At 42.3% G+C, this 18,738-nt stretch overlaps 2 protein-coding genes across 2 annotated transcripts in view; both read right to left on the reverse strand.

Moving 5' to 3' along the window:
- Positions 1-2,895, reverse strand: part of znf385a (zinc finger protein 385A) — an 89,616-nt gene extending 86,721 nt beyond the window's left edge. The window contains exon 1 of the mRNA XM_088408291.1: positions 2,846-2,895. The gene's annotated coding sequence lies outside the window, so the exon portion shown is untranslated. The remainder of the gene's footprint in view (positions 1-2,845) is intronic.
- A 2,493-nt stretch (positions 2,896-5,388) lies between these two features.
- Positions 5,389-7,872, reverse strand: neurod4 (neuronal differentiation 4). The gene is made up of 2 exons (XM_088407619.1): positions 7,693-7,872; positions 5,389-7,045 (listed from the first exon to the last, which is right to left on the reverse strand). Exon 2 carries the CDS (start codon positions 7,037-7,039, stop codon positions 5,987-5,989), a length of 1,053 nt encoding a protein of 350 aa, XP_088263745.1. The 5' UTR covers positions 7,040-7,045; positions 7,693-7,872; the 3' UTR covers positions 5,389-5,986.
- Positions 7,873-18,738: the final 10,866 nt, after the last annotated feature.

Genomic DNA, 18,738 nt, shown 5'->3' on the forward strand with positions numbered 1-18,738 from the left:
TACAGTAGCATGGAATTACTATAGTAAATAATATATGGCATGTGTGCTCTGAAGTGAATTTGCTTTTATTGCTAAAATGTTTCCCAGGCCACTGCAGGTCAGTACTGCAGCATGTGCCCCAGTGAATTCTGTCTGGCCGCGCCGCTGGTTGTAAAGAAAGCCAGACAATGTTTCGAATGGAAAGGTGGTGTTTCAAGTAATGGGTGAAACGATTGGCATTGGGACACTTTCATTTTGAAGTTACTCACTGACACATGGTCGCAAAAACAATCTCTTTGTCATATACTTGATATCTTTACCTTACGGCGTGAGGCTCACAGCGTGAGCAGCATTCGATGTAAAGCTCTGTTCTTTTTTTTCTCGATTGACATTCTTTTTCCTGCGAGATCAAAACAAATATTGCGGACCAAGTTGTGAAAACACATTTTTTGAATGAAAGGGTAGATGGATGATAATTCATATTTTAATTTCAAAAAGTGCTGCGTCTGACTGACGCAAGTTGATTTGAAGCTATGCATCCTCTTCAAAAATGAGGCGTCTAGGACGCAGGGACGCAGGCATACGAGCACAGGAATTGCAAAACTAAAAACAAAAGTGCCTTGCTTGATCTCGCTGTAGCGAAAGGCAATTTAGTGCAACTTCTACTTCCACTATCACTATATTCGGTGGATTACACAGAGGATGACGATAGCCTTCCTGTTTCTGTTCTTCTCCCCCTCCTTCTTTTTTAAAGTGATCCCACATCCCCTGCAGTTGCTCAGCCTCTCAGACACCCTGGCCCTCCTACCTTGGCTGTTTTTTGTGCCCTCTACCAAAAGGGACCTCCATCTGTCCCCGCACCCGGCCTATTGTGAAGTGCCAAAGCCCGGCAACTTCAACAATGCGGTGGGCGGGCAAAGGGGGGCCAGGGTAAACACGACAGCATCCAGATCCCATTAGAAGCTCTTTAACTTCCACACGCTAATACTACTTTGAGAGAACCCTAGATGGGGAAGGCCCTCCCCGTCTCCTCTTGCACACAATGTCACTTCTTGCATCCACCCATCGGTAATGCGTTTTAGATTATCCACGAGTTGTTCAATGTCCTTCTGGCTGTGAATCTTACTGCGAAGTCAAAGTGAAATCAGGCTGTCAAAGTTTGTGCGAAAAATTGTGTTCCTCTTTGTGATTGTCCACATCTCTGTCTTTCCTCAGCCACCTGCTCCTTAGGCTTCTCCATTTCAGGGTTCTCCACCTCAAAACATGGGCCCTCACGTCACTGTGTGTGCTTGTGCCCCAAGAGGAGGGAGGAGATCACTGTGTTCTGCCCAGCTTAAAGGCTGGGGGATTACTGGCACACAGACACTGATTAAAGCCTTCCAGCCTCCTATGGTCCCATTAATACAATCTTAATCACAATGCTTTATCCTTCAATCTCGCTCCTATGGATCAGGGCCTTTTCATTTCAGTGGGCAGCCACTGTTGTTTGGATCATGGATTAAGCATGCGCTGCACGCGGGAACTAAAACATAACCGGAGAAGATGGATAGCAAGCTTCGCGACAAAAATCAGAACTGGTTTCAGATTCGTATTGTTGCTTGTAAGAGTGAGAGCGGGTATCTGACACGACCCCTCCCTCCTGGTGTCACTCTGCTGTCACCGGAGCTGAGGAGACTTCTAAAAGCTCATTCTCCCTTCTCTAAGGAAGCTTTTCACCTTATGCAGTATTTTAGATTACGGTCATCAAATGAAGAGGATTGGGAGCACTACCTGTACAGTCAAATTCAGAGTACCTTTTATTGGATTTTTGTTTATTCAGTAAATATTACACCAAGCAGATATTCAATTTCAAATTTTACTTCATAACTGCTTGTTTCTAGATACTTTGTTTGGTGGCTAGCCACCCATCATGTGTGAAATTTAAACCAGAAGTACATTTTTGTTAGCTGCCTATTTGACCTAATTCAAATGTTGCCAAATCATACCAGTCCCACCAGGTTTCTCTGACTTTTGTTGGACCGGATATGCATGAGCTCACTAAATTGATCCTGCTTTTGTCAAATTTCAGTACATTTCATTACTTCTGGATTATTTTTATGTTTTGGTTACTATATACTCATATGTCACATTTATGCCACTTTCATATGTGACATTTAGTCTACCTTCATTATAGTGCATTTTGTCTTTGTTTATTATATACTTTATGATTTGGAATATTCAGTAATGTTTAATTAGCTGACTGTTAGTGCTCTATTCATTGAACAAGGGGTGTTTTTTGTCAAGGTTATAATCAAAGCATTAAATAAGTTTGAGTATATAATGACGGGATGTTTTGTTTGGCTTTTTCTGCCTGACTCGTTAGCGGGATAAATTTGTGCGTTGAGGGAAGTCACCCAGATCAGATCTATATCGGATTGTATACTGTATTAGAAACTCGGGTCGAAATTGAACTCTGCAGTGAGTGTTTTCCTTGACTCTTGGTTGCATTATTGTTTTATTTATGACCCTTTAGCGGAGATTAATTGAACATGCAAATAATTACGTGCGATAACAGGGGAGTGGCATCTACCCTGAACAAAAATTCAACACTGCACAGCTAGGCTGAGAAAAGAGGACTACATGTCTACCATGTCAAGTCTAGATGGTAAACAGATCTGCAGTATTCACAAAAAATACCGTTAGCTAACAGTATTAACTGGCACTTACTCCAAGTTAGAAATACTGTAGTTGTTGACCTGGGATGGGTGGACGTACAACAGATTTGGCACATTTGGTGGATTTCTTTTTGGGGTACTGCCCATTTAAGGGAAAAAAAAACAAATTTGTCTCCAGACTTTAGGCTTCTTGAAAACACAAAGCTTCTTACCTATAGTCGCAATCCCCTCGGCTTCGCCCTTGTCACCATGGTGATAAAAGACTTACTTACTTGCAATAGCCCTGCAGTATTGTGGGGAGGGGAGCGAGAAGGGAGTGAGAAGTGATTCATTTGCCTGAGACCCTGGTACCGCCCCTCCAAAACCAAGAGATTTCAAACGTGTAGTTGTACTTTATCCTTTGTGGTATGTGACCAAAAATGATAAAATACCATTATTAAGGCAGTAGGAAACTGTTAAATTGTAAATAAATAAGAGAGTGAGTCTCCTCATTGCATTGTGTTTACCATATTACTGCAACCTCAACTTGTGCGTATAATCTTGAACAATTTGAGGGGGCTCACTCTCCGGAGTTGCTGCCATGCGTTTTACTTGATAGTATTTTTTTTTATTTTTTATTTTTTATTTTTTTTACCTAGTGGACATTTGCACAGAGTCGGCCATACAAATGCATGGGATGACAATTGACAATACAGATGCAAAACCTTGTAATTGTCTTGTGGTCTCATACGTTATGTTCCATATTATGGATGGTTCCCGTCGACCCACTTGGCTTACCTATTCGGATTTAGGGGAATAATCCATGCACGTTGCCCCCACCATTGGCAAAACAGCACAAAGCGAGTGTGCGCCAACTAACTCTGCAAGTACTTTCTCACAGGCCAAACGTCTGCCTGTGTGCAAAGCTATGTGTCACTCCTATATGCCAAGGCTGACACACAAGAGCAGAGAGGACAAACTTGTGAATGAAGAGCAAGGACCCCAGTCACCTCTTTTGCCCTCAACCTCCCTTTCCCCTTCTACATTTTCCCTCAGCACACTGATCCCCTTTTCTCTCTGCCATCCCACTCGCATGCTCCCGCTCTCCCTTCCCAAATTGGCCCAGCTGTCCGTCAGCCCCCCCGCAGTTCCCCCAGCTGTCTGCGCTCCCCAAACGAGAGAACCCCACAACAATAGGGGTCACAGGTCAAGAGAAAGAACAGGCTGCACTCACAATAGACCAGTGGCGCCCTGTAAAACAACCATTCCCTTTTTCTCCTCCAGCCTTTCACCCTTGTTGCCTGAACTGGAAAAGACAAACCATTGGAGAGGTATCTGAAGAGGGGGAACATTCTTTTGGACGACAGCCTCCAAGGCACCTTCCACCACAATTGCCTGAAGGACCAAAGGATAAACACAGTCGTACACACCGAGCGCTTGCTCTCAGCGCTGTACCGTTCCACTTTTCCACCCTGCTCTTTGTTCCTCTCAAGAGCCATCAAGTCCCTCACCGTGCTCATTAAAGTCAAAACGTAGCCTTTTGACATTAGAGAAGTGATATAAATGTACTGGGAACTCGGGCTAATAATACACGCCCAGTTTGAAAACACATATCCATGTTTTCGCCTCTGTTTTGGTTGGTCTGCTTGGAAGGCGCCATAACGAACATGTAAAAATGAATTTGAACTTTTTTTTTGTGCGATGGATGAAAAATGACTTTTTGCCCTACAGTGTTTTGGCATGAGTTCGATGGGAAACTGGGACATGTGGCAGAGACTGAGAAAAAGCCTGTGCCACATTCACCTGTTCCACTTGTGCTGTTTCCCATGGCCCACAACAGGGTCTTGCTTGACCTAGTAAAGGTGAGGGAAAACTGAAATGCATCGTGCATGCTCACACATCCTGCAAAAGATTTCTTGTGGAAAATTCCACTTTGAAAATATTCATAAATGTGGTGAGAAGCAATCTTTAAAATGGGACAAAAATGACAAAAATACAGGAATGCCACAGTCAGCTTTTTTTTAACACATTCGTTGCCATTGATGACTATAGAGATCAAGGATCCACTTAACTCATTCACTGCCATGGACAAGTATATTTGTGAATTACCTTTTTTTTTTTTTTTCAACAGGGAATGGTGAAGAGTACCCAGGGGGGATGTGCTCCAGAGTAAAAGTCTAACAAGGAATTATCTTTACAGATGGACAACCACCAGTAGATGACAACGATGGGAAAAACAGCTGAATTTTGTCAAACTACCTTTTATTCTACCGCTGATGTATGGAATGAAATGGGAAAATCTAGAAAAAGGAGCGTAGGCTATCATTCGGTAGATTCGGTCAATGAATAACCATTGAACAAAAGATGGTGCGGGTATTGAAAATACCAAAATTCTCTAAAATGGCTGGTGGTAAATGAGTTAATATGAATAAAATTGCATGTGTTTTAGTTGTTTTTGGTCTCCATTAAAAAAATCTAGATTATTATCTTAATGGGCTATGGATACATTACAAGCACATAAAAATAACATTATGTGGTACAGTAATGCATGGTTCTCATTTATGTATTATATATATATATATATATATATATATATATATATATATATATATATATATATATATATATATATATATATATATATATATATATATATATATATATATATATATATATAAATTGTAAGTGCTGTACTTTGTTGTACTTTTTTATGTATACAACTGCATTGAATAACATCACACAGGGCCAAACAAAATATCCCTATGGAAATAGCACATTTTAGTGTAAAAGAATATTTATTCAAATAAGTGCGAAACAGGAAAATATTTACAACCATGACACAAAAAAATAGTGATATCCAATGAAGAAGTACCTGAAAGACCTCAAATAAATAGCTTAAATACAGTACAGCTGCCAATGACTGTCTGATAACAAACCTAGACAAAACAAAAAACAGTGCTGAGAGAATACAGTGTTTTTAACAAGACATGATCAAAATAAATATTAAATACAAATATAAATAAACTCATTGCCTTCCTTATGCTCAGGCAGTCAACAGCTGTAGGCCTCGGTGCACAATTTAAAACGGATGGAAAGTTGAAGTTTGTTTCCTGCCCGTTGTTCAATTATTTGCGATGCTCGACCGTCGCTTCCAACAGCGGCAATCACCCCAAAATCAACCACAAATTGTAACAAAACCAAATAAATAAAATATATAAGATGGCGGTTTTCAGGTAGATGAATGTATGATGAGGAATCCCTCCCTCCGAAAGATAGCTGCTCTCTGTGGTTATCACAACATCAAAACGTAAACCACGGCAGTCGTCATACATGGACGTACACAGCATTCATGGCTTTAGTCTGCAGAGATATTTTCACATGGTGCCCATCTGAGAGGCCAATAGATGTGAGGAAGTGAAGGAGTCAAAGGCCACATCCAGGGGCAGCTCAAAACGGGACGCCTGAAAGAGTGGGTGGCCCTGAGGCCCCCCGGCTAGGCCGGCAGTTGCGGAGGCAGAGTATTGGTGGGATGCCAGGTAATGGGCGCGGTGGCTCGTGTAGTTCCCCTCGGATTCTTGGGGTGAAGGCTCCTGCTTCAGGGCAAAGTTGCCGCTGATGCTGAGTGGGGGCGTGAGAGGACCGTCGTACGGCGGGGTGCCGCTGCTGCACTCGTTAGCGCAAGAGTTGTCAAACGCTTTGAATCCCTTCATGTGGATGAGGTGGGATGCCTCCAGGGAGCCGTAAGGGGGACTGGGGAGCCCCGGGGATGGGTAGCTGAGGGGATGGCCAGCCTGAGCCCGGTCGGCACCCAACGCCGGACCTCCGCATTTCTCATCCAGCTTGTTGAAGAGCAACGGCGTGGGGCCCAGCTGCAGGCAGCCGGCCACCAGGTTGCTGGTGGGCTGTGACAGGCCTTTACACAGCATCTCCATGAAGCCATGGCTCTCCGGAGACTGACCGTTCTCCAGCACCTCAGAGAGCGCCCAGATGTAGTTGCGGGCCAGCCGTAACGTTTCAATCTTTGAGAGCTTCTGCGTTTTAGAGTAACAAGGCATCACTCTGCGTAAATTGTCCAGTGCGTCGTTCAGTCCGTGCATGCGGGAGCGTTCCCTGGCATTGGCCTTCATACGGCGGGCGCGGAACCTCTCCTGGCGAGCTTTGGTCATCTTCTTCTTCTTGGGGCCCCTCCTCTTGGGAGCCATCTCTCCATTGGGGCCGTTCACCCCCTCATCTTCTTCCTCTTCCTCTTCCATGTCCTCGCTGCCCAGCTCGGAGCAGGAGTGTCTGCCTCCTTCCATCAGGACGTCGTGCACCCTCATCTCTGGGCTTCCCTCGCCATCCTGAGAGCTGCCGTCTTCATCCAGCCAGGCAAGGGAGCCCACCAGCTCACTCATATTACTGCTCTTTCTAAATGGCTTGGTCATCATTTTGGTCTGATGGAAGACATAGTGCAGAGAATCAATCAAAGAATCCCAAAAAACTCCATCCTGACTCACATTCAATTTCAGCGCCGCGCCGCGATGTCTACAGCTCGTTTATCTCAATAAGTGATCTGCGAATCAGTCCGAAATCTTATTTGAAATGTCTGGCATTGTAATTATTGAGATTAACATAGAAAGAAATGCTTTAAAATAATGAGTGGCCGATGGTCCCCTGATGTTGTGCTATGGTTGGTGTAGGGACGCTGACAATCTGGGACATGACGGGATTTAGGAAGCAGATAAAGCCCAAAGATTAAACGGGATCGCATAAAAATCAACAAACATGTACACATGCCGACCACTCTCTGAAAAAACTGTAAGCCGTAATAATGTATGTTTTGGGTTATTTTTCAGTTTTATTTCGATACTCACAATGTCATTATTTGTTATGATTATTGTTATAGTTTGAACACAGTCTCAGATAACAAATATGTAAAAATTAAATAGATTGTATTGATTGTATTCTATATAAACCATAAGCAAAAATTTCCAATGACGTGTTGCCCTTTTATCATTTTGTGCAGAATGCAGTTTAGCTTTTTTTTTTTTTTTTCATATCAAACTTGGAGGCAGAGCTGCATGGATCATATGAAACTCACCTTATTGAATTCAAGGTGTTCAGGAAAAAAAAAAAAAAAGAATATGAATAACAGAAAAGGAAAGTCCAAAGTCTATGCGTTACTGCCAAACTCAGCTGTCCGTGGGGGCGAATAGAGACTTCATCCCAAAATGACTGGAGTAGCCTGGGTTTTTTGCCTTAAATCCCATAAGCACCTCCCTCCCACGCCACACCCTCAGCCCATTGAATCACGCGTGGCAGTCTCGTGGCCAGAAGTTTTACAACATTTGTGAGCGCACGCCCTAGTGCATGCGTAATGACTGTTTTATAGGAGGCTCCACAAAGCCAGAGACATGGAGAGAGAGAGAATGACGATTTTAAAAAGCAGCAACACAAAGCGATACCCGACGTGACCAACTTGTTTCGTAACTTCGCAAGCATTTGGGACATGTTATTAGCGGGAGGGGGAAATAGGAACAGGCAATTTATGGACGTTCAAATGTTTTTTTCTGTGATCGTTTTCATGTTTCATGACCTCCGTTATTGTTCAATTGTGTTGTAGGCTAAATTATTTTATATTCTGTGATGCATTTGCATGTGAAAAGAATTATTTAAAAATAATAATCTCAAATAAGATAGGAATAAATTCATTAGCAAAATTGAGTTTATTTTCACAGAAGAGAAATTGTCATTCGTGCACTTACAAATACTTATAACTTGATTTGAAATGCAATCATTTAAAAATATTAGCCTGCGTCAAATCGTAATTTATAAAGTACAGAGAGAGCTAAATCGTTTTAATGCCGCGGTACTTCCATAACCATTTTAATCGATTGTCTATCTCATCATTAGTCGGTTGGATTAGGAATTTTCCACCTAATTAGGCACACAGTGTTTGGCTGCTTGTGGCTGCACGTAGGAGACGCTCCTCCATGCGCGCGTATTTAAATGCTTCTGACAGCTTGGTGCGCGGAGAGCAGGTGTGTGCGTAATGCGCCTGACTTTTGATTGTTTTCCTCCACAAGCGTCATATCAGAGTTAGAGATTTCGTTGGTGACATTGAACGCAGGTACAAAGAGATCATGTGTGAGAACATTTTTAGGACGATATGAACATTTGAAGTGTGGACATTTTTTAGAATTTTACTGCAGAATTTGTCATACTCATGCAATGATGAAAAATTGGGAATTCCAAGCGCATTCATATACAAGTTTTCAACAGACCTCGCATAGCACCCAAATGCATATTTAAGTATTAACGGCGTTTATGGCATTTACTTTTTTGTTTGTTTGTTTAGATGTTTTCTATGCACGTCAATGGGCGTCAAGTGGATTTAACGTGTCGCCCCCTGTGCCCTCTACAGCGTTGCATGAAAAATTGTGGTTGCGTTCATTGTGTTTTCTATCCACGTGTCAAATAACCTATAATACGAATTTCAAATTTGGGACTTACTTTATTAAAAGACCTTTTCAAAGTCCCAATGTTACAATAAAAACCAAGGCTGTGCCATGACAGTATGTTGTTTTTACACTGTCCATATTGAAGAGTTTTCACAGTTTGTGGTGGCATAATAAAGGCCCGGCACCCCCGTGCGTGGCGAGCCTCAGCCCAGTGGGAGTCCACATTGTACTCTCGGGGGTCTCGCGCCTCGCACGTGCCCCCACATTGATCCTTTTGTGCACGAAAGCAGTGGGGGTGGTGGGTCTCAACTTTGCCAAGTGCACGCCGCGGGGTCCCGCATGCGAGAAGCTTGCATGCGCGCACTGCTTGGGCCAACTTGAAGGAGATCACGTGACTCGTCCGCAACTTCGTGAGGGAGCGGGCGTTCGACCAACGAATTATTGAACAGAACCTGACAGATGGCCGCATTTCGGAGGCGTCAGGCTAAACTAGGCTGGGGGTGGGGGCATCTGTTGCTCGGATGCTCACGCGTCACTCTCTTGTCGGTGGATGATGTCTCGTGCTGAAACAGCGTTTACACATTCACTAACCGCTCTAATCACCCTTGCTTAGCGTGCTGGCCACGAAGGCTTGGGGACAAACCAGGACGCCATTTGTGTGTGCTACTGGCAAGTGCATGTGCGCGAGTGTGTCAGATTACAGTTGTGCCTTGAGATACGTCTTTGTTCCGTCGTCATACTCGTATCTCAAAACACCCATGTCTCAAATCGTCCTTTCTGTTCCCGCTTAAACGAATTAATCCCCCCCCCCCCACCTCCCTTTACCCCAGGAAAAACATCAATTGCTGTATTGTGTCTTTCAATCAGGGAAAAATTGCACTCCATAATATTGTACTGGTAAGAACATGATTAAGTTGACTTACAATTATTAAACCATTATTGTCCCTTCCATTGAATGGCTATTTTTTCTAACTGGAGGTCCCAGTTTGGCCACTTTCCGGTACAATAAGAAATAACCGGATACTGTTGATTAGTTGTTCACAAATTTTACCCGCCAACTGTTGCTCGGCATGGTGGCCAATTGGTTAGCATGTACAGCTCAGAGGTCGCAGTTTTGACTCCAGCACCGACCTTCGTATGTGGAGTTTACGTGCCTGCGTGGGTCTTCTCTATGTACACTGCATGGTTTTCTTCCCACATTCCCAAGAACATGCATGGTTGGTTGGACACTCCAGATCGCCTTTAGGTGTGTTTGTGTGTGTGAATGGCTGTTTGTTTCTGTGTGTTCTGCAATTGACTGGCAAACAGTACAGGGTGTACCCTGCTTACTGCCCGAAGATGGCTGGGATAGACACCAGCATGCCAGCGAGCCTAGTGGGATAAGCAGCTAAAGAAAATGGATGGATGGATGGATGGATGGATGGATGGATGGATGGATGGATGGATGGATGGATGGATGGATGGATGGATGGAACTGTTGCTTGTTGTAAAGTGAGTTCATACATTGCCACTGTAAAGCACTTAAATGTGAAATCTAGCTCTGCAATAAACAACATAAAAAGCATCAAACTACCAATTTTATCATGAAAAACTAGTAGGCTGAGTCACTTATATCTCAGGGCAGCACAGTTTGTAAACTACATTAGGGGATAAGATGATTCAGGGACTAGTTGATGAGTATTTTTTTTTTTAAGTTAGTTAATCTATAATTACTTTTCCAGATGACATGAAAGTAGGAAAATAAATCAGAAAGCAATTTATTTCCTTTAGAATCAGAAAACCAAGGAGACTGAAGATTCTGTTTTTCCACCAAAATTGGTTATACGTTGTAGGTGACTGCTGGTTAATCGTAACTGCCCAAGAGGCCAATATAAAGATTTTGCATAAGCCAGTGCTGACAACTCTCCTTGCAAACACCTCAGAATCTTGAGAGTATAGTAAGTCAGACTGAATCATTCAAAGCAATTGTTCCAAAAACAGCACAATAAGGAATCACTGCTGTGTAGAAAATGTGAAACCTACTGTATATTAAACCATAAAGAAATTGGCAAAATCAGGACATTCTTGCCTCCGGTACAGAGAATAGGAAGAGTTCTATTTGTACAGGCCTGCTGTACTGTATATGTGTGCAAGCACTCCCCAGGTACAGGCACCCCTCTTCTCCTACATACAATACCCTCCCATATGTCCCATGAGTGAGTGTGGCCTCCATCACACCTGCAGCCTACACAGGGAATTGGGTCCTCATCATCTCCCACAATCCCCATTGCTCTCCCAAATGAATGTCAGTCTAACGGAAAGGGAATTGCATCCTGCTCCCATTTGCACTAACACAGAAAGGCAACCTTCTGGAAGAGGTCATTCTGGGTGCATGCATCTGATCTGAATCTACATCATTCTTTTATTATTATTCGTTATTATTTAATCAGTAGGACATTTAAGTACAGAGCAAGCCGCATAACTATCGTTCCTATCGCAAAACATCTCTTATCACCAAAATGAATGCAACATGATGTAACATGATTTAGTTTTACTGTGGACATACTGACACACACGAACGAGCTGAATGTGAAGCTATAAGGGAAAACCCAGTCTGTGCATGAAACGCAAGCAAACATCAGATCCTTCAAAACCAAGCTGGTTTTATTTTCGAAGCATATGACAGGCTAATCATTTGCTCTTTTCCCCACACTAGCTATGTTAAAAGAGACCCACAACAATGTGGAAAAATATGAGAAATCATTGGATGACCTGAATGAGCAATTCTGTCAATGGTTTTGTGATTTGGGGAAAATTGATAGGACACTTCAGCGGCAGTGAAACAGGAGTTGCACTTTGGACAGGTTGATTTCCAGTGCTACATGGTGTTACAAGACAAATTCATCTCCCTGAAACTGGATGAGTTTTATGCTTCATTAAGTGCCGCCAAATTTCCAAACATCCAGAGAACTATGTTCTGTTAACAAAAGAGTTTTTGAGTCTGAGTGGACCATTTTCCAGGCTTCCATTTTCCGGGCTTCCATTGTCGAGGCGGCTGATTGGAGTTGTGGCTGTAAGGTGGTCGGGGCCTGTCGTGAGAGATGCCGTGAAATTGAAGGAGTCCTATCAGGTCTTATTGGCCTCTGGGTGTCAGGAGGCAGCTCACAGGTATCGACTGTAGAGTGCGGCTTTGACGCTGGCGATGCAAAAAACTGAGTTTGTAGGATGAGTTCCCTGAGGCCGAAACTCAGACCTAGGAGGATCGGTGTGATTTGTGTCCCGTCCGTGGAACAGTGGAGCAGCTCTACACCCGTGGCTGGCTCCTTGAGAGTGCATGGGAGTTCGTTTCACCGTTCTACATGGCGGAAAAGGCGTTTGACCGTATCCCTCGGGGAGTTCTGTGGGGGAGTACGAGGCACCAAAACCCCTGATATGGGCTGTTCAGGTCCTTCAATCACTGTTGTAAGGGTTCGATATGATAAGTTGACTTTGTTTCCAGTGAGGGTTGGACTCTGCCAAGGCTGCCCTGTGTCACTGATTTCGTCCACCAAATTCATCACATACTGTATGTATGATAGATAAAGTCTATGATTACATCCTTCCTCCATACCTTTATGGACAGAATCTTTAGGCGCAATCAAAGCATTGAGGGGTTCCAGTTTGGGAGTCTCAGCATTGCATCTCTGCTGTTTGCAGATGCTATTTACCAATCAAGCAACGGCTTTACCCCAAGCTAAGCTGTGGGTCGTGACCGAAAGGACAAGATCCCGGATACAAGTGGCCGAAATGAGTTACCTCCGCAGGGTTTCCGGGCTCTATCTTGGTGATAAGGTGAAAAGTTTGGACATTCGCGAGGAGCTAGTGTGGAGCTGCTGCTCCTCTGCATTGAGAAGAGCCAGTTGAGGTGGTTCAGGCATCTGGTTATGACGCCTCCCAGATGCCTCCCTGCTGAGGTTTTCTGGGCATGACCCACTTGGAGGAGGCCCCAGGATGACACAGGACACACTCGAGAGTCTATGTCTCTCAGCTGGCCTGGGAACGCCTTTGGATCCTCCCCGAGGAGCTGAACTGTGTGGCCCGGGAGACGGACGTTTGGGGTTCTCTGCTGAGTCTGCTGTCCTCGTGACCCAACTCCAGATAAAGTGGTGGTTAATGGATGGATGGATGGATGGATTTGATCGAATGACTTTATTTGCACCTTATGGAAATTGATAGTGTTTTTTTTTTATAATTAATCACTGTTTAAATATTGCACATTTTCCATTCAAACAGCTTGAAGCCTGTTTTTTGAATAATTGTCAAGTCATGCTTCTATCTCAAATTTTTGCTCTCATGTCAACCAAAAATCATCCAAATGACAGCTCAAAAAGTCTGTGAGTCAGGGTATTCCTTTCAAGTCTTTCGATTCTACTGAAATTATTAAATTTTGACACATTACATCGGTTGTGCATGATTAAAATGTATTCAGGTAATAATCTTAGGAAAAGAGTAATAAATTGAACATTGAACACATATTAAACATGTGCAAATGAAAGTTAAGAACTTTTTTCTACTGTATGTTTTTTAGAAATTCTATACCTTAATGATTTTATTATCATTCCGCTCTTGAGTTGTTACTTTTAAAGATAGTAAAAACCAGGGGAAATTGTGTACCAGCTATTTAAGTTCTGTTGTTGCTAATAATGAGGATAACCCCCTACCCTAAAAAAAAAAAAAAAAAAAGAAAAATCACTGCCACAAGTGAGTTGTCTTTCACCCTTGTCCCCTGGGGCTCAGAGTGAAATGGGAGGGATCCTTGCTCTGTGCTGACAGATGGGTCCTTGTTCCTGTCTTTTTCTTCATCTCCCTCTTTTGCTAAAACACAGTCACACTCACACACACCAAGACTGCACGAATACAATGGGAATTAAAGCTCTCCACACACATGCACCCTGCACTGTTGCTGAAAGCTGAACCCCTTGTAGACATCATAAAAGATGGTGTGAGCGGGGTGGGCTGTGCTGAGGGGTGGGCTGCATGGCACAGAGTGAGGACGCCTGAGTGATGCAAGTGCATTGTTTTGCAGTAAGAATGAAATATTTTGGCACAAAAAGTTGCACACATTGACTGTAATTTGTGAACAGTATTGTATACAGTATACAGTATGTTTCTACGTGTGTTAAGAAGCACCTGGGTACATTTTTTTTTCAAATTTTCAGTTGATTGAGGCTGAATGTGGTCATATAGACTTTCCTGTGGAAGAGGTAAATGGATATTGAGATAAGCATGCGCAATACACACAAGTCCACGGTTATTTTTTGGTATGTATTCCAGCAAAGAAAGCTACAACAAAACACAGTCTGCCAAAAGAACTTCCAGGAATACAGTGCAGCTCACAATGATATCAATTGTATCCAAAACATATATGGTCTGCAACCCTAGCACTTTAACGAGAGCCCTCAGAGTGTGTTTTGGTAAGATCCTGCATGATTTGGGGGAATATGAGCAGATTGTTTGCAGCTTATTCCGATCTTCCTTTGGGCTAATGGATTTGGAAAACATTCCAGTCGCGCAGAAGCAACAGAATGGGAATCTGGCTTTAGGGCATTTCTCACTAAGTGGGGACAGAGCCATTAAACAAAGGTGCCTGTGGTTTCATATTCAGGATACTTTACAACCTCCGTCCCAGGACATCAACAGTGTTTTTGGATGTGCTGTTGGAGGGGGCAGAAGAGGGGGAGGAGGATCCATCTGCCACGCTACCGGTCCTGAGGGAGACGGGCATATCCCAGGGGTGTTTTGGAGAGAGAGGAGCTGAAAGGATTACACCCAACCACTAATCAACGGCGGTAATCTGCAGGCCCCAATACAAAATCCGATCCAAACAACAATTTGGGACAAAACACAATAGCTGGGTGAATGTGCGCTGTGCAATCGAACAAATATATAGGTATGCTTATTGTTTTTACAACTGATTTTAAACGAGGAGACTCACTTCCACTGTGGAGGTGTGATTGGCAAAGAGCCATAGAGTGTCTGTGATCAGGTGCGAGTATCCCACAAGTGGCCTTGCCTGATTCCCAGTGTGACCATTATGCAAATAGAGCAACACGACAAGCCCGCATCATAAATCAGACTAACCGACAAAAGCACTTGACTGATAAAGTCACAATGTCTTGTGTACTTCCAAGCGTTTATGGCAGTATCCAAAAATGGTTGAAACATTCTGATGACCGATCAAAATAGTTATTAACTAAGCACGGTAGATTTCACGCCGCACAAGTGGCAAAACCTTTAGCACTGACTTTATCACAGCAGGAGGGTACGAAGGTGCATATGCTTCGCTTTGGCGTTGGCACAAAGCGGGATATCACTTTGCAACTTGTTTCACGCTCCCTTGGCAGGATGGTTTTGATGTCTGAGCCTCGTGGAAGGGGTCCGAGACCATTTGGGCTGGCTTTAAAGCGCTCCTGGCATATTCAAGAAGCTGCCTAATAATAATGCCAGTCCTCCAGGGCATAGGGAACTGGAGCACCCTGGCCTACAACTACTCTACCTCCTGCAGTATGCCCATTGGCTAGCCTGCCACTAAGCTCCCGGTCCCATTGCTTCATTGTTTAGCAGGCCCCGCGCTGCCAATATTAAGCCCGGCTAATGTGATCTAGAAGCAGCTGGAGCAGCCCCGATTATTACCATGACACAGCCAACGGAGGGGTGTAATATCATTAAAAATAAATCAGGTGGTTTAGAGATTTGCTTGAGCAAGGGGTAGGGGTGAGGGGGGCTTTGAATGGCATTAGTTGGGAGAACTGCCATAATTTCATTAGCCAGTGGGAATATCTCTGAGGATCTATTGAAACGTTTCCTTCAAATTAGAGATATTGAATTTCTTCTTGCACTCAACACAAAATGAATACAGAAGAATTTGTATTGGTACCATTTGCACTGTCAAATAATTGTAAAATAATATGACCATCTAATGCTTACATTTACATAGGCAAGACAGTTTGGCAATTAAAACAGAGTGGCAATTGTTCTGAAAACAAGCATGCATTATTGTTGTCGTTACTCTTGGCTGGATTATTGAGATGATACAAACAAATGTATGTATGCTGTGTTAATCTTCTTAAAGTGCTTGACATCGAGCTGTCTTCTCAGCAACTCAGATGGTCAATGAATAGACATCTATACAGCTACACCGGGGTAACTTGCACCCTGCATGTATATATATATATATATATATATATATATATATATATATATATATATATATATATATATATATATATATATATATATATATATATATATATATATATATATATATATATATATATATATATATATATATACATATATATATATATATATATATTGCTATTTTGTTCTTTTTTTCCACAGTCTTTGTCAGAAGTGTCATTAGTTGTAGCTTTTCTGGGGTTCAAATTCAAAACATACAAATAAGATGATATCAAGGCCCATTGGGTGTGCGATGGATTGTGCTCCAACGTAATGCTTACATGAATTATAGATGAATGGGGAGACAGGTTGACGGACGGACAGAGCTAGAAAAGAAGCAAATGCAACACAACAGTGAGCTCTATTGGTAAGATTTTGAACTGCAAGGTCTTTTCTTTCTTTTCCTCTCTTTCATTCTTTCTTTCTTACTTTCTTTTCATTACAGCTAACTTTTATGTTTGTTTGAGTTCAAAGTAAGGATTCAATCAATAAATGAATAAAAAATCTAAATAACAAAAAAAAAATCATGTGAGCTGAACAACACCACATCTTTATAGACCCACCAAATTGACAGCCATAATGCAAAATATACATTACAGTGAAGGATAGGACGAAAATAAGGGGAAAAAAAACCCAGGCTTTGCCTTGCTCCCTCTCTCTCGTTGACAAGTTCTTTGTATTCACCCGTCAGTCCCTGAGCATCACATGCATCATCACCCATCCTTTTCCCTCATCCCATTTCTCCATCACACTGACATACTTCATGACACACTTTATTTAGTCGTCAGTGCCTATCAAGCAGTCCAGAACAGGTTAAGGATGGCTCCTAAAAGAGAGCCCTCCACGAAGAATTCTTCTTTGCCAGTGACCCAGCCCATACAGGGCCCACATTTTCCTTGCCTGCCTGCATCTCCTACCGCACTAAACGTAACTCAGGAGCAGAAATGCAGGATGCTGCGGCCATCAGATTTATCATTCGACCCCAATACTTTCGAGGTGAGTAATCTTGATCGCGCTCTTAGGATGTGAATATTCAACATGCTGTCAGATGATGTGCAAACCAAGTCGTTTGTAATGTAACATAGGTTGGATAAAGATGGCCACAAGCTGTCAAAATAAGCTAAAATAAGAACTAGGGCATCAAGTGTGATGCCACCAGTGTCTTTTGAGGGTGTTTCTGCCACAGTACATGCGATATCTTTTTGATCATACAAGCAATTATACTATTTAGTCTTTATTTTACTATGTGACAAATAGGGGCACAGAAGAATGTAATAGTTTACACATGCCTTAGTAATGTTCATAGGAAAACATGCAGCATATTTTATTCATAGCACAACGCATTATGTACAGTGTTCCCCTGAGTGAGCCTATTCACGTACCCCCCCCAATTCTTCTTGCTATTCTCATATTGTGGTCTTTGTTTGTGCTCACGCTGAGGTAAGCCGTAGAATTGTCTATTAGAAAAAGGGCTTTAACGCTATCTTTTGGAATCTATAAGCAGTTATAACCCTTTTGGGAGGAAAGTTTGTCTACTCTTATTACATAATGTATTTTCACTTTCGGCGTTAGGCCCAGCAGGGGAACACTGCATTTCAGTTTTTCTGCATGCCCTCCAAGCGGTGAAGTTATAAACGGACTATGTTTCTCCGTCAAGTTGTTTAACTTCAATGCAATTACAAGTGAACTCGACATAGGCAGTGATTGTGCACCGTAATGTTATGTATTTTGTATAAAGTGTGTGTATGTTTCCTCAACTGCATGGTATCAGAATACACTGTATGTGGCAAAGTCCTACATTTTCCGTTCATTGTTTATTGCTTGACAAATACAATTTTCAACAGTTACAATTCGTTTGTCTTTTTTTTTGAACGGCTATCATTCTGATTGTGAATTCCATTTATCCATCCAAACATACAAACGATGATAACCAAACATGTATCATCGTTTGGGTCACTGGTTACACCCAAGACTGGTCCAAGCCAACCACGATGCCTTTAAAAATAACAACAATTCGTGTACATTGGGAATTTACTCTTTAATGAATCTTTGGTTAAGCAAAAAAATGAGCCAAGTAAGATGCAAACTGAATCCCAAAACTGTGAAACGGACGTGCTCATCCAGCAAACTGATAAATGCAAACCAATTTGTGAAAATATGATAAAGAAATTAAAAAGTTAAAAACTCATTTTCCAACTGTTAAAGTGAAATTGCTCATGCCCTTATTATGCCCTGTGCACACACACACACACCTACATACAGTATGTGTATAGGGCAAAATAAGAGCATGATCAATTTCAATTCATCAGTTTAAAAATGACTTTTTTTTCTGAAATGTTTGCGGCCACTAATTTCATATATGTATCCTGTGGTTCAACAAAGTTAGTGACTCAAAAACCCCAACTAACCTTGCCTTCACTGAAAGTCCCAATTTCTCACAATTAGCATATTCAAATGGACTTTTATGAAAGAATATCAGAAAAAGTTAC

Source organism: Hippichthys cyanospilos, chromosome 2 (assembly GCF_059441005.1).
Source record: "Hippichthys cyanospilos isolate Australia breed blue-spotted pipefish chromosome 2, RoL_Hcya_1.0, whole genome shotgun sequence".
In the NCBI taxonomy this organism is placed as follows: domain Eukaryota; kingdom Metazoa; phylum Chordata; class Actinopteri; order Syngnathiformes; family Syngnathidae; genus Hippichthys; species Hippichthys cyanospilos.